The sequence below is a fragment of the Diadema antillarum genome, unplaced genomic scaffold (genome assembly GCF_040938485.1).
Source record: "Diadema antillarum isolate AM-2024a unplaced genomic scaffold, OU_Dant_1.0 scf00000023, whole genome shotgun sequence".
NCBI classification, from domain to species: Eukaryota; Metazoa; Echinodermata; class Echinoidea; order Diadematoida; family Diadematidae; genus Diadema; species Diadema antillarum.
The window spans coordinates 1,911,771-1,925,079 of record NW_027270912.1 but is presented as its reverse complement, the minus strand read 5'-3'; the positions used below and the strand labels follow the sequence as shown (position 1 = coordinate 1,925,079).

The following is a 13,309-nucleotide window of genomic DNA, read 5'->3' as shown; positions in this document are numbered from 1 at the left end:
TTATTCCGTGGCATAAAAACAATGAACATGGCATGGATTTCGTGCTGATGATTACACCCCCTTTAATCCCCGCAGGGTCCGTGGACGGTGGGCTTTGTGCAGAGGCACCTCGGCACCGAGAGGTTGCCCAAGACCGAACTCATCATGTACCTCCAGGAGAAGGCTGACCCCCAGTTCCTCAGGAGGTGGAAACTCACCAGCAATGCCACCAATATACGCAGGACCAGGAACTCTTCTAGGCTTATCGCCGCATACAGGGTGAGTGAGTGCGAGCGGGATGTTGCATGCATGCGCGCGCAGACACATATACACACATAAACACATATTTGTCTATGTCTACCTGTGAGACCAGTTCAGGAATTTACTCTTATCTGTAGACACATAAGGACTGTACATACCTGTGATTGACTAGGAATCTGCACACCATGTAGATATTTCAATCAATTTAGGAGCAACTCTGTCATGTTTACTTCTCCTCGTAAACTTACAAGCCTTCCAAGAGGCAAGAGAAGATTATGTAAAGTGGATGCAGCATTCAATTTAGGAGGAAGTCATACCTTGAATCACTGCGTACCATATCTGGAAAGGGTAAATGAGGTTTGAACAAAAAATGTGGAAATTTTGCAATGGCATATTGATATTGGACTAGAAGTTGTATTTGTTCTCTCTTTTAATTGATTGAAACTAAAGAGTTCAATTTGGAATGAAATTCCTGCTTGAACATCACAGTACCTTGGAAGCTTTTATTGCACAATGTTATTAAAATAAAATAATGTTGAGCATAAGAAACAAAATTAGCTGCACTGCTGCAAAAATAAGGAGAGTGTAAAAGCTCTTTAGTGACAGTGTGTGCTGAATTCATTTGACTTTGGACGTATTTTAGTCTCATGAGAGGCTCAAAATTGGATTGTACACTCGTTTTAGTAAACTGACCACAAATCTGACTCTTACTCGAGATCTAATCTATCTTCACTTAAGCATTTCAGATGTGTTATAGTAGTTCATCCATATTTTCTCTTTGATATTTGTTGGTCATTTATATGCGTTTTTTTACTCATTCATGTATTCGTACATTCATGTATTCATGTATTCATACATGCGTGTGTTTAATGCATTTATGTATTCATGTATTCTTGTGCATATTCACCGTAAATCATCAGATATTCATTTGTAATTGAGTTTCTGTATTTTTAATGGCTTGTTCAGGAGTTCATACAGCTGGGTCTGGCCAAGCCAGCCAGCCAGCGAGTGAGCCAGGACTCTGGGCACGTACTCAGTGAGAGCGAAGGGGGCTCTATGAGCTTTACTGGCAAGGACACGGCGGCCTGTAGTGTGGATGACGTGCTCCAGCTACTTAGAATACTCTACGCCATCGCCACGGATGTCTCACCAAGTGGTAAGAGATTTTGTATGCTTAACGGCGGAGCATATCAAATTTGGGTTTTTTTTAATCTCAGGAACTATAAAGACTCTTAAATTATTTTCATTTTCTCCCTGAAGGGCAACTTTGCACCTTGCTAACATGGGTGATTAAACCTGAAGTGGTCTCATCTTATCTCTCATCGTGACCTATGTGCATGTATGTATCTCTCCCCTTCATATTTGTGGTCAACCACTTTCTCTTTCGCAGATCCAGATGGTCACCACTTTAATGTCCCTCCCGAGGAGTTCTACAGCAAAAAGATCACCAATAAATTAGCTCAACAAGTGCAAGTAAGTAACAAGGCTCTTACATTTGTATGTGACAACATGTGACTCTGTTGAGACTGTAGTACCATTTGAAACCAGACTTAGGATGCTTATGGTCATATGCCATGTAAGCAAATGCGAATTAAGATGCACTTTTCAAACATCAGTTTCTTGCCCCAGTACTCTACCTGTTGTCACTTGATGTAATGTGCAGAAAAAAAACCAAATATGCAAGAGGGCCAGTTCCATTGATGCATTGGTGTAATTTTCATCTACAAGCGCATTTGGATAGAAGTTTTGTAAATGGTGAAATGCTACAGAATTGCATAGTATTGAAATTGGTTGACAAGCAGCACTGAAGCAACATGTAGAGCATGCATGTTAGCAACTTCATTTACAAATACAGATATCTTCATAATAATAAATATTTAGTATGAGGACGTGAGATGTCACACAGTGAATAAAATTACAGGATAGTCTTATTCATTCATTTGTCATATATATGCATGATGTAGATGGTTGATACCATTTGCTGACTATTGCTAGTCACATATACCAAAGTTGATAGTCCACCGATGGTCACAGAATGAATTCTAGACATGGCTAAATTTTAGACACGTCACCTTCATTGTGCCATTCTCTTGTGGTCATCTCTTTGCAGGATCCCCTTGTCCTGGCCAGCCTGTCACTGCCCAAGTGGTGTGAGAGACTGACCAACCGCTGTCCAATGCTCTTCCCCTTTGAGACCCGACAGCTGTACTTCACGTGTACTGCCTTCGGGGTGTCCAGGTAAGGCAATTGATCCTCTGATGCAGAAAACTGTCATTGGTTGGGGAGATCATACAGTGGGAGATTCAGGCTTCTATCAACATTTAGTGATTGATCCCTGTTTGTGACCACCAGATTGGTGCAGATGAGATTAAAGTGACTGTACAGTACTGGATGAGGTGAAGATTCAGGTCTATAACATTCCTAAGTGAGATAATGAAAAACCTCTTATGAAATATGAAAGAGCATGTAATTTTAAGAAGGATTCAACATTTATTTGATAAAAATTGGTTTTCAAATGGTTGAGATATCCAAAAAAGTGATGATAATAAAAGGCGGCAGGCCACGCCTTTTATTAGGTTCTCTTTGTTTCACCTTCTTTTTGGATATCTTAGCGGTTTCAAAACTGATTTTCATCAAATAAACTTTTGATTCCCCTTAGAATTGCATGCTCTTTGACATCTCATAGAGTGGTTTCTGAATATTTTGCAAAACGTTAAAAGCTAAATCCTCACCTCAACCAGAACTGTACAGTCCCTTTAATGTTCTAGCTCTGCTGTGATGTACTGGATAAGTCTCTGGATGCGTGAACATGAGGTCTAAGATTCAAAACCTGTATGGTGTGCACATCCCTCTGGGACATCCTTGTCCCCAGTAACAACATGTATAAATAGGTGCCAACAGTGCATGGACTGTGATGATGGCAGGTATGCTGTGGGAGAAAAAAGTTTGCACTGACAATGCCCTCCTAGGGTGACTACCACGTCACATGTTTAGGGCAGGTTTGGTGCATTTTGGTATATTCGTCACCAGATGATTGAGAGTCTTCCCTGTTTCGAAGTGAATACAGTGTTTTGGTGGGCATGAGATCACAAATGTGATCCAGAGCTCTTACTTGATGGACATGTGGAACTGTGCCATACTCATTTTTTGTCTTCTCGTAGTCAACACAATGCAATACAAGTATGGTAAACATGCTATTTTGGCACAACTTCCCAGCTCTGTGATATTTGATCCTCAGACCTGTGAGGTTTGTTTGTGGTTGTTGTTGTTTTTTTTTCTTGTTTTGGTTTTTTTTTTCTTACTCTTGTGGCAGTAGCTACAATTCTTAACTGACTGTCATATATCTCTTCCTTCCTGACTGCACAGAGCCATCGCCTGGCTCCAGGGCAAGCGAGAGGCCAGCACAGAGAGGGTGCGGACACCGAGCACCCGACGAGATGACCACCACGAGTTCCAGGTGGGACGCCTCAAGCATGAGAGGGTGAAGGTTCCTCGGGGAGAACAGCTGCTGGAGTGGGCCATTAATGTCATGCGTCTCCATAGCAACAGAAAATCCATACTGGAGGTGAGCCACACACACTTAATCACAACATACAGTCACATGTAAACATAGACACAGACACGGACACACTCAATCACAGCATACATTCATAGTAAACACACACACACAGACACAGACACACATATGCATATATCTACATAAAGAAGTTCTGGAGCATGACCAAGTTGCTACCACCTGTGAGAAGTAAGAAGCTATTTTGTTCGAATTTGCCAGCTCTGGTCATTTTTAATCCGTACCTGCTACTGAACTCAGCTGTGCCATTTTGGGGTTTCCTATTTTCTGGCCAATTTCTTGATAAAGCGTTACACCAGACATGCTTACCGCACAGCTTAGAGCTGCTGTTTTGTGATATGGGCTGGCAAGGGGACTGTTTCAGATCCAATGAATTGTGTGTTGTTGTTGTATTTCTATCGTCCATTTTTTCCTCTTTCCTCACATTTCCACTTGCTGTGAAAGGATGATCAAGGGAATAGTTGCTTTATTAATTGTCCTGGTATTCTCCGTCTAGGTTGAGTTTCTGGGAGAGGAAGGCACTGGCCTCGGCCCCACGCTAGAGTTCTACGCCCTGATAGCTGCCGAACTCCAGAGGAAGAGTCTCGGGATGTGGCTGACGGACGACGAGATAGCTGATGACATGTCAAGAGAGGTGAGACACTGTGCATGCAGCGATGATTGCGGATTGGTATTGTTTTGACATATTTGATCATCTGACAGAGTTGTGTGAATTGAGGAGGGTACAGCAGTGATGTTACTGTAGTTGCCCACCTCATGGTGTCTTCATACTCATGAGTAATGCTATGCCAGTGATCACTGAGATCAGCCAACATCAGAATTGAAGTTTGTAGTGGTCATGCCTATACATTCCAAGTTGATGTAGAGATTATCCCTGGAATCAGAGCTTGGAGGTGACATCTCCCCTCTTATGGGATATTTTAGTCATTAATAGTTCAGTCAACAGATGCCTAATATTTCAACATACGTTGCTAATCCATCTATCCCAGTATACCAAAGATTGTCGTATCTGATTCATACTCGCCCACAGTGGAATGTTTGTGATCATGGCCACCTTCCATTCTTTCTTTCTTTTTTAAAAAATAAATTCAGGTTGATATTGGAGAGGGCCAGAAGCCACCAGGGTTTTACATCCAACGAGCATCCGGCCTCTTCCCTGCCCCGATGATTCAGGACAGCGAGGAGATCTCCCGCGTGGAGCTCCTCTACAACTTCCTCGGCATCTTCCTGGCCAAGTGCCTGCAGGACAACCGCATGGTCGACATTCCACTCTCCCGCCCCTTCCTCAAGCTCATGTGCATGGGCGAGACGGGGGGCACCAGCGTGTACTACCTGTCCACGCAGCAGTCCCAGACGTCGCCCCGGGACTCCGAGGTGTTCCTGGCTGAGGTGCAGCAGTCGGAGGCATCCCTGGAGAGCGTGAGCGAGCTCATCTCCGACCTGGCCATCGACAGCGGCAACGAGTCGAAGGAGCTGATCCTGGCCGGGGACCCACCCAAGCCGTCCACGCCGGCCTGGTTCGCCGGCGTCCTCTCCTGGGCGGACTTCGAGCTGGTGGACCCCCACCGGGCCCGCTTCTTGCAGCAGCTGCAGGAGATGGTGGATCGGCGGCAGCAGATCCTCCTGGACCAGAGCAAGACAGAGGAGGAGCGCAACAACGAAATCCAGAACCTGGCCCTGGAGAACTTCTCCGGCTCTGCCATCCCAGTCAGGCTGGAGGACTTAGGGTGCGTACAGACCCTCTCCATTTCTTGCCCCACCCTTTTTGCTTACCTTCTCGAAGACGTTACAAAACTTTAGACTCCCTTGAGTCCTCGACCATGCAGATGTAGTGTGCTTGAATTGTAAATGACTTGTGAAAGCAAGCTCTACAGTTACAAATGGTGGAGACTTATATAGGTGATGTGTATCTCCTGAGTTTACATTGGATTAGATACACATAGCAGACTTTGTGTTGGGCACATCTTCATGAGTTGAGTCTGAGTTTGATATAGTTTCCACCAACACCAGTGCTCACATTTTACTGTGCATTATCCTACGTTCCAGGGACCCATGATACAGGTCTTGTACGTAAACTGCTAGGGAAGAGTGATTACTTGTAGTCTTTGTTAAATATTTAATGTAGAGACCAGGGAGATAAAAAAAAAGCAGACAAGTATGACAAAGATTGGAGGGGCTGGGGAAGGGTTGTTTCTGTAAAGAAACAGAGAAGATTAGTTGCTCTTGATTCTGTAGGAAGACTACCCAGTGAGACCGAACACCAAGACAAAAAACCAACATAAATACTATTTGATTTCCAAGTTTGTTGGTGTGTTGTGATGTCAGGTGTCTCTGCCATTGTGATGAAATATGTGATCATCAATAGAAGCTGACGTTTAGGTTTCTGAAGAAAATGGCTTATTGGTCATATGTAACTGACTGACTGGTCACAACCCCTCCTTCAGGCTGACGTTCCAGTTCAACCCGTCCTCCAAGGTGTACGGCTACTCCAGCTTCAACCTCAAGCCCAACGGGGACGATGAGTGCGTCACCCTGGACAACGCAGAGGAGTACATCGAGCTGGTGACTGACTTCTGTCTCCACTCTGGTATCAGGAGGCAGATGGAGGCATTCAGAGGTAAACCAGTCAATCTCCTGCTGCATGATATGTAAAACACTCTCCCGGGGAGGTAGAATATTCCCCTTTCAAAGCTCGTAAAGACATGCCAACCACCGTAAAACCAGAAATTTCTGCATACATTAAACTTTGGTGAATTTTGCTTAGGAGGCAAGGTTCGCAGAAGTAAAATGAATGTGAAGGTTCTTGTCTGTACAGTGCATTGAAAGCCAGGGCCAATTTGCGAAAGTTTCATGGGTAGATCATCAGATTGTGAAATGCAAATTACACAATTTAACTCTAGTATAAACTTTGTTGCTTCTTTGGTGCACCAAAGCATTACCCCACTAGACCGCAAGCGTCTAGGGAAACAGATATATTGTTCTCCCCAATGTTGATGTCACTGTTTAAAGTTGATCATGACTCCAAGGACAATAATGCTGTTGGTGGAGATTAAAGTCCTTGTGCTCTAGAGCAGATGACCTGAAAAACACAACTGAGCATTAAATCTTGATGAAGTAATGGCACACAGACCTGGTTGAGAGGAATGTTAGATGAATAAGGGAGGAAAGCTGGGCATGTGAGATAGCATTGTATGTAGCTGTTGGTGTCAGGTGTTTCATATGAAAGATAAAAACCTTCCTTTTCCAAACACTGTTGGGAAAATATTCAAAATTGAATTTCAGACTTTTTATATATCTCCCAATAAATCTTTGAAGCAATTTAGATTTAAAATTAATATGTAGATAGTGGCAATTCTGAAGCTAAGTTCTATCTGTTGTTGATGTCATTTTGTAATTTGGATGTCTTGATGAAGATTTGAACATGTAATCAAGCTCGGATCAAATTCACCTTTTGTCGTTTCGGCGTAGATGGCTTCAATCAAGTGTTCCCCATTGAGAAGCTGCACAGCTTCAGTCCAGCCGAGCTGCAGACCATCCTGTGCGGGGACCAGGCCCCAAAGTGGACCCGAGAGGACATCCTCAACTACACGGAGCCCAAACTGGGCTACACCAGAGAAAGGTAGGCCAGCTGAGCCAAGCGCTCGTCTCGTCTCTCCTTCACCATTCTTTGTTACTTGAATGTTTCAGCCCTCATCTCAAATTTGTTGTGTGGCAACTTTTGGAATAAACAATCGCGTAGCCTTGAAGTGGCTTCCATTGTCTTGATGTTACACTCGTAGAATTTGTGGATTAATTTTGGAGTGAGTTTTCCTTACCCTGTAAGGGGTAAAAGAATTTCATCTTGGAAAGAATGTGATACCAGTGAGCACTCTTGTGCAAAATTAAGAAATTAGATAATGTGGAAAGGTTTAGGTGGTGACCTGCCATACTGAGCAAGTAAGATCACAGTTGCTTGACCCTGTGAGCCTTCTTTAGTTACTCCTTGGACAGAGTGTGGAATGATGTACTGACATTTAAATGGCCGGGGCAAGTCATTCTTTACTAATTTTGCCATTTTTTTTGTGTGTGTACTTTCCTTGGACACAGTTTTATGATCAGTAACTGTCTTCATCGGGAAAGATTGTCTTCTACCCATTGGAAAAACAACCTAACCATTTTGTTTCTGTGTTTGTTTGTTTTTTATTTGTTTCTGACAGTCCTGGTTTCCAACGCTTTGTGAACGTGCTTTGTGCAATGAATGGCGATGAACGCAAGAGCCTCCTGCAGTTTACCACTGGCTGCTCCTCCCTGCCCCCCGGTGGCCTGGCCAACCTGCACCCCCGCCTGACCATCGTCCGCAAGGTGGACGCCAATGACCACACCTACCCCTCCGTCAATACCTGCGTCCACTACCTGAAGTTGCCAGAGTACTCCAGCGAGGACATCATGCGGGAGCGGTTACTGAGCGCCACGCGGGAGAAGGGCTTCCACCTCAATTAATGCTGGTTCTCACCAGGGGGGCGGGAATTCATGATCGGAAATTTGTTTCATAATCATGGAGATTATTCGATTGTACCTTCTTCTTCTTTGAAGTATCAGTGAGCTAGGATTAATGACGGAACCTTGCCATGTTTGAAACAGTGCAACAAGATTTGTCGTCGTCGTGATATTGACACTTGACCGAACAGAAAGGAAACCTATGGCAAGAAATTGTAATGAAGGATTGTGAGCGGACCGCAGAACGTCTCATGCGTCGCTGTTTTTCCATGCTTAGCACGGCATGCTTTGACGTGAACGTGAATTCAAGTTCGAGAACTCTGTTGAAATTCCCTAGAGATGACATTGACTGTGAGGGACTTGTCAAGGGCAGAGCTACCTCACTGCTCCTCCAACAATCCCCTCCCCCTCTCAAAGTCACACCGTGCCATTCTGCCACATTCTGCAAAATACGTACGGCTCCGTGCCGGAGCTCATTTTTTGTAGCTGTCATCACGTAACTGACAAGTTTCTGCCGGGTGTGCACATTGTCATATTGAGTGGCTCTGCTTGCTTGACATAGTTGGACTTAAAAATCGTTCCGTTGCGTAGATACGATATGAAAATGACAAATGATCAGAATATTTTTTCAGAGAGAGATTTTGATATTTATTGGCTCCTCATAAATTTCTATAGCAATGCACGTCACAGCCCCACGGATTCTGAGAACAGGTCTTGCGGAAGCGCACACGTTGTTAATGATTGTATTTATTCGATCTCAGATAAGTGTTTGTGTCTTGCATCTCAGCTATGTTGTGTTTCAACAAGTCAGTGCTGTCAGAGAGTAAGAGTTTGTGAAAAAGTCATGACACTGGCAATTTTTTTTTTTCTTCCACTTGTTATGCTGTATGAGAAGAAAATGTGGTGTAAGTTTGATGATTGATATTTGGCTTTTTGTGTGAAGCTTCGAATTGGCTTCAGCCTTACCGACTTGGCTGGAATTCTGCAATCTGTATTTGATGATGCATGACAGTTTGCTATGGTCTGTATTTTTTTTTTTTTTTTTTTCATGTCAACACTTCCAACCCTGATATCTCCTTCCAAAGTTACTGCAAAGTTTGCCACAAAATTAGTGGACACAAATTGTGCTTTTGACGGTAGGCAATTTTTTGATTATGTGGATTTTATTTTCAAGTTACGCTATAGTATTAATAGCTAGTGACCTGGCCTGTGAGAAATAGAAGAGCATTTTGTTGTTGTTGTTGTATGAGGCCTTTCTTTAGAACTGAACAATCTGCTAATGGGTGATGGATATTTTTTTCAAAAGTTTGATTTCTTCAAATCAAAAACAGACAAACAAACAAACAAATGGAAAATGAAGATATCGTTGAAGTACAGAGAAATTGGGAGACTGGCAATGCACAGTCTGTTCAATGCTGAACGTTTTATGTACTTGTGGCTTGGAGGAATTACAAGATTATACTACCATTATCAACAACTCTTAAGAAGAACATGCAGCAATGGTAGATTGTTCAGAAATATCTCAGAGGTCCTTTATTGACCTTTCATGATGGATACCTCTTTCTTTTTTCCCCTCTCCCAGAGGTGAAGGGAGCGTGCTTCGGTACTGCGATTGTAAAGCAAGAAATTCAGGGCTCTGATGTAGAGTGACACTGAAGCATGCTGTTAATTGCAATGTCAATTTTACCCTCGCATGTAATGAGTGCATTGTCTAGATTACTGACAAAATTTGCCATCGCAGGTCAGTGATCTGAGCTATCCAAGGTATTTTCATGATTTACTCTCTTCACACACACAAACATGCAGGCACATGCAGGCACACTCAGGGAGCCTTGGAGTAAAAAAAGTCAGTGCTTGCAAGATGGACTTAATGGCTTTTTGCATTAGGAAGAGAGGTATAAGTCCTCTGACAGGTGGCATTGAAAAAAAAAAAATTATGATTTAATAGTGAAACTTATGAGATGTTGGAGATGCGTAAGGTGCAACGAAGGACCTGAGCTGATCATGTTTTATTTCGTAATGAGAAATAAAGCAGGAGGTAGCTCCCGCTTTCTTTTGCCAGTATGATTTTACTGGCATGCATTCACGCCTCCATTGTCTACTGTTTGTTGGGGGGAGGGGGGAGAAGGATATGGAGTAGTGAGCTGGGAAAGGGGGTTCTTTCCATTTTGTTTTCTTTTTTTTCTTGCTTGGTAATCACATTGAGAAGTCTACGGTTTGATTTCTTATGGCATTCGCATGTACGAGTACAGGTAGCGATATCATCATTGCGTTCATGATTCTGCAGACTTCGACAGCAGTGCAATCATTTACAGATTATGTCCGCTGGTGTTACAAATGTTGGGGGATGATTGGTTGGGGGGAGGGGGGAGGGGGGATGGCGAGGGAGGTATGTTTTTGTTCACTTGCTCTGAGAGTTTCAATGGATGAACTTTGTGTAAACCTGTGAAGTTTTGAAGTGTCCTTAGTAGTGGATGAATAGTACGAGTATGTTTCTTTGCATTATTTATGGCCGCATTATACTGCGGTAGTATATGGTCTAGTGTTTGCCAAATTGTTGCACCAAATTCCTCATGTCCCAGTATTTCTCTCGACTGTATCATTTTATATGAAGTAGTCTCAATTTTTTCCTTTTTATTTATTTATTTTTGTTTGTGGTTAATCTCTTAAACGAGTCACATAATTTGAGAATATTGGCTTTAAGTATTATAAAAGTGTATGGTGAATAAATCGTGTATGCTGATGAATGTGCTCACATGTTGAGTCAGGCTGGTTTTGATTTTGATATGTTGGATTTTGTTTTTGCTCTTTTTTGGGGGGTGGGGTGGGGGTGGGGGGGTGTTGAGGCAGAAAGTTTATGCCTTCAAAAGATTTGCATGAAAAAGGCACCTTCATTTAGAGAATTTGTTTCTTTATCAAATGCTGGACTGTTTCTAATCTCAAAGTTCTTAAATAATTTATTCATTATTATCATATCCTTCCTTCGGGAAGTCTCAGTAATTACTATTCAAGCTGTTTGCTTACAGATATTTCCATGAACGAGGAGGTCACAGACATCTTTGCCAAGTGTTGATTTTCACAAATTGACACCGAGGCTATCGCAAGTGCACTGTCACATTAGTGCATGGCAAAATTTTTGGCATGCTGTTAAATTTGCGGTCCTACAGTAAATGGCAAAATTTGTGAAAATCTAACCCTTCTGAAAATAACAGCTTATACAGTAACATGACCCGTGATTTTTTAACAATTATTTGATTAATTGCAAGCTGTTACCCAATGAAATTTGGCATAAACAGAAATTTATGAGGGACTAAGAATTGTTTCAAAAAGTATTGTATAATTTGAAAATGTTGCATAAAAGGTGCAGTATCAGTAAATGAAATGGAAAAAAAAAAGGATAAAGACTAAAGTCTCTGTTGGATCCTTGATGTCATGTTTGATTTGATCATCGTCATTTGAGGTCTGTGACCCAGCAATTGTGTCATTAAATAGTTAAATCTGTTGATTGCAGGTCATTCTTTGGGTCTGTCCCAACCAAAATGAAAGAAGAATAGATGGGACGATCACTTGCAAAACTGAAGGACAGAAAATTTCTGTCTCCCGGCAGAGATAGCCAATATTTTGATTTTTGGTTTGTTTGTTTTTTCTGTTCTCATCAAGGTGCATTGTCATGGAGTTCGTTTAAATCATGGAGCTACAACACGCAACTCCATGTTCAAATTTAGCAGTGGACATTTCATGGAAGGATTGGGTCTCCACCTAGGCTGATGTCCAATAAAACTTAGTCTCTGACTGCCATGTCCGTGAGCCTTTTTTCTTCAGTTCATCCTGATGCAGTTGATGCTAGCATTGTTCTACAGTAACGGGGTCCCGTTTGGTGGCGGATGTATAATGTGGGATGGCCGGGGTATATATGGGTATTGCTTCATGCTATGTATCATAAATAGCCAAGCATATATCCTTTTCTGTTCTCTATCTATCTCTCTCTTTTTACTTTTCCCTTCATTTTTTTTTTCCTTTCTTTCATATTGCCTGTGACATGTAATATTGTAATTTAGCAAGCAGCAAATAACTGTGCTGGGGTGATGCATAAGTATAATCTATTGTAGTTACCGTTTTTTGTATATTGCTCAAGTGACGATTATTATGCACAAAAGTATTCAATAAAGAGACTTTGTGCTCCAACAAGAAAGATCGCGACCACATCTTTTGTCTGTGTCTCTCCACTTTTTTCACTTTGTATGCAACATATTGAAATAATTACAGATAAGCAGGATCTGCAATATATCTGGGGGGTGTTTCATAAAGCTGTTCGTAAAGTTACGAACGACTTACGAGCAACTGGTGATCAGTTCTTGTGCTGAATTATGGAAATTCTGATAAGTATAGCACATCAGAACTGATCACCAGTCACTCGTAAGTTGTTCGTAACTTTACGAACAGCTTTCTGACTGATCATAAAATTACCATATCAATGACCTACATGTACTATATGCACACATGTAAGCATGCACAGACAGACAGACAGACACACACGCACACACACATTCACACACACAGAGGGAAAATCTGCAGCAACAGCATCAACTGACCAGATAACTACTCGTATCTGATGAGAAAATCTCTTTCCTATAGTATGGTTTTATTGCTTCCCAGGCTCCTTCCCCCCCCCCCCCCCCCATGCTCACTTGATCAAGATGCTCAAAACCAAACTACGCTATCCTTCATTGCACTTTCATTCAGTACCCCACCCCCTTCACGTATGCTTAACCAGCTTCATTTAAATTTAGCCCCATTTTTCCGTTCCAAAATGTACTTTCCATCAACAAATGTCACTATAATCTCACATCTCAAGCTGTTATCAGTGAGATTACATGCCCTTCATTTTCACCTTTTCGTTGTACTATGAATAGCCGTCTCTATAAATCTCCAATCATTGTGTGCCCACCCCTGCTCTTTCTTCGTCTGTATTGTACCCGTGCAAAGAATTTTTGAAATGAAAACAAAACGACCAGACGA

At 42.2% G+C, this 13,309-nt stretch overlaps 1 protein-coding gene across 1 annotated transcript in view; it reads left to right on the top strand.

Moving 5' to 3' along the window:
- The window catches only part of LOC139732039 (E3 ubiquitin-protein ligase HECTD1-like), a 74,912-nt gene extending 64,284 nt beyond the window's left edge, over positions 1-10,628 (top strand). The window contains exons 34-43 of the mRNA XM_071642921.1: positions 76-258; positions 1,207-1,396; positions 1,631-1,713; positions 2,351-2,478; positions 3,607-3,805; positions 4,311-4,448; positions 4,907-5,541; positions 6,259-6,431; positions 7,283-7,433; positions 8,011-10,628. Of these exons, the coding sequence (XP_071499022.1) occupies positions 76-258; positions 1,207-1,396; positions 1,631-1,713; positions 2,351-2,478; positions 3,607-3,805; positions 4,311-4,448; positions 4,907-5,541; positions 6,259-6,431; positions 7,283-7,433; positions 8,011-8,293 (2,163 nt within the window). The 3' untranslated portion in view covers positions 8,294-10,628. The remainder of the gene's footprint in view (positions 1-75; positions 259-1,206; positions 1,397-1,630; positions 1,714-2,350; positions 2,479-3,606; positions 3,806-4,310; positions 4,449-4,906; positions 5,542-6,258; positions 6,432-7,282; positions 7,434-8,010) is intronic.
- Positions 10,629-13,309: the final 2,681 nt, after the last annotated feature.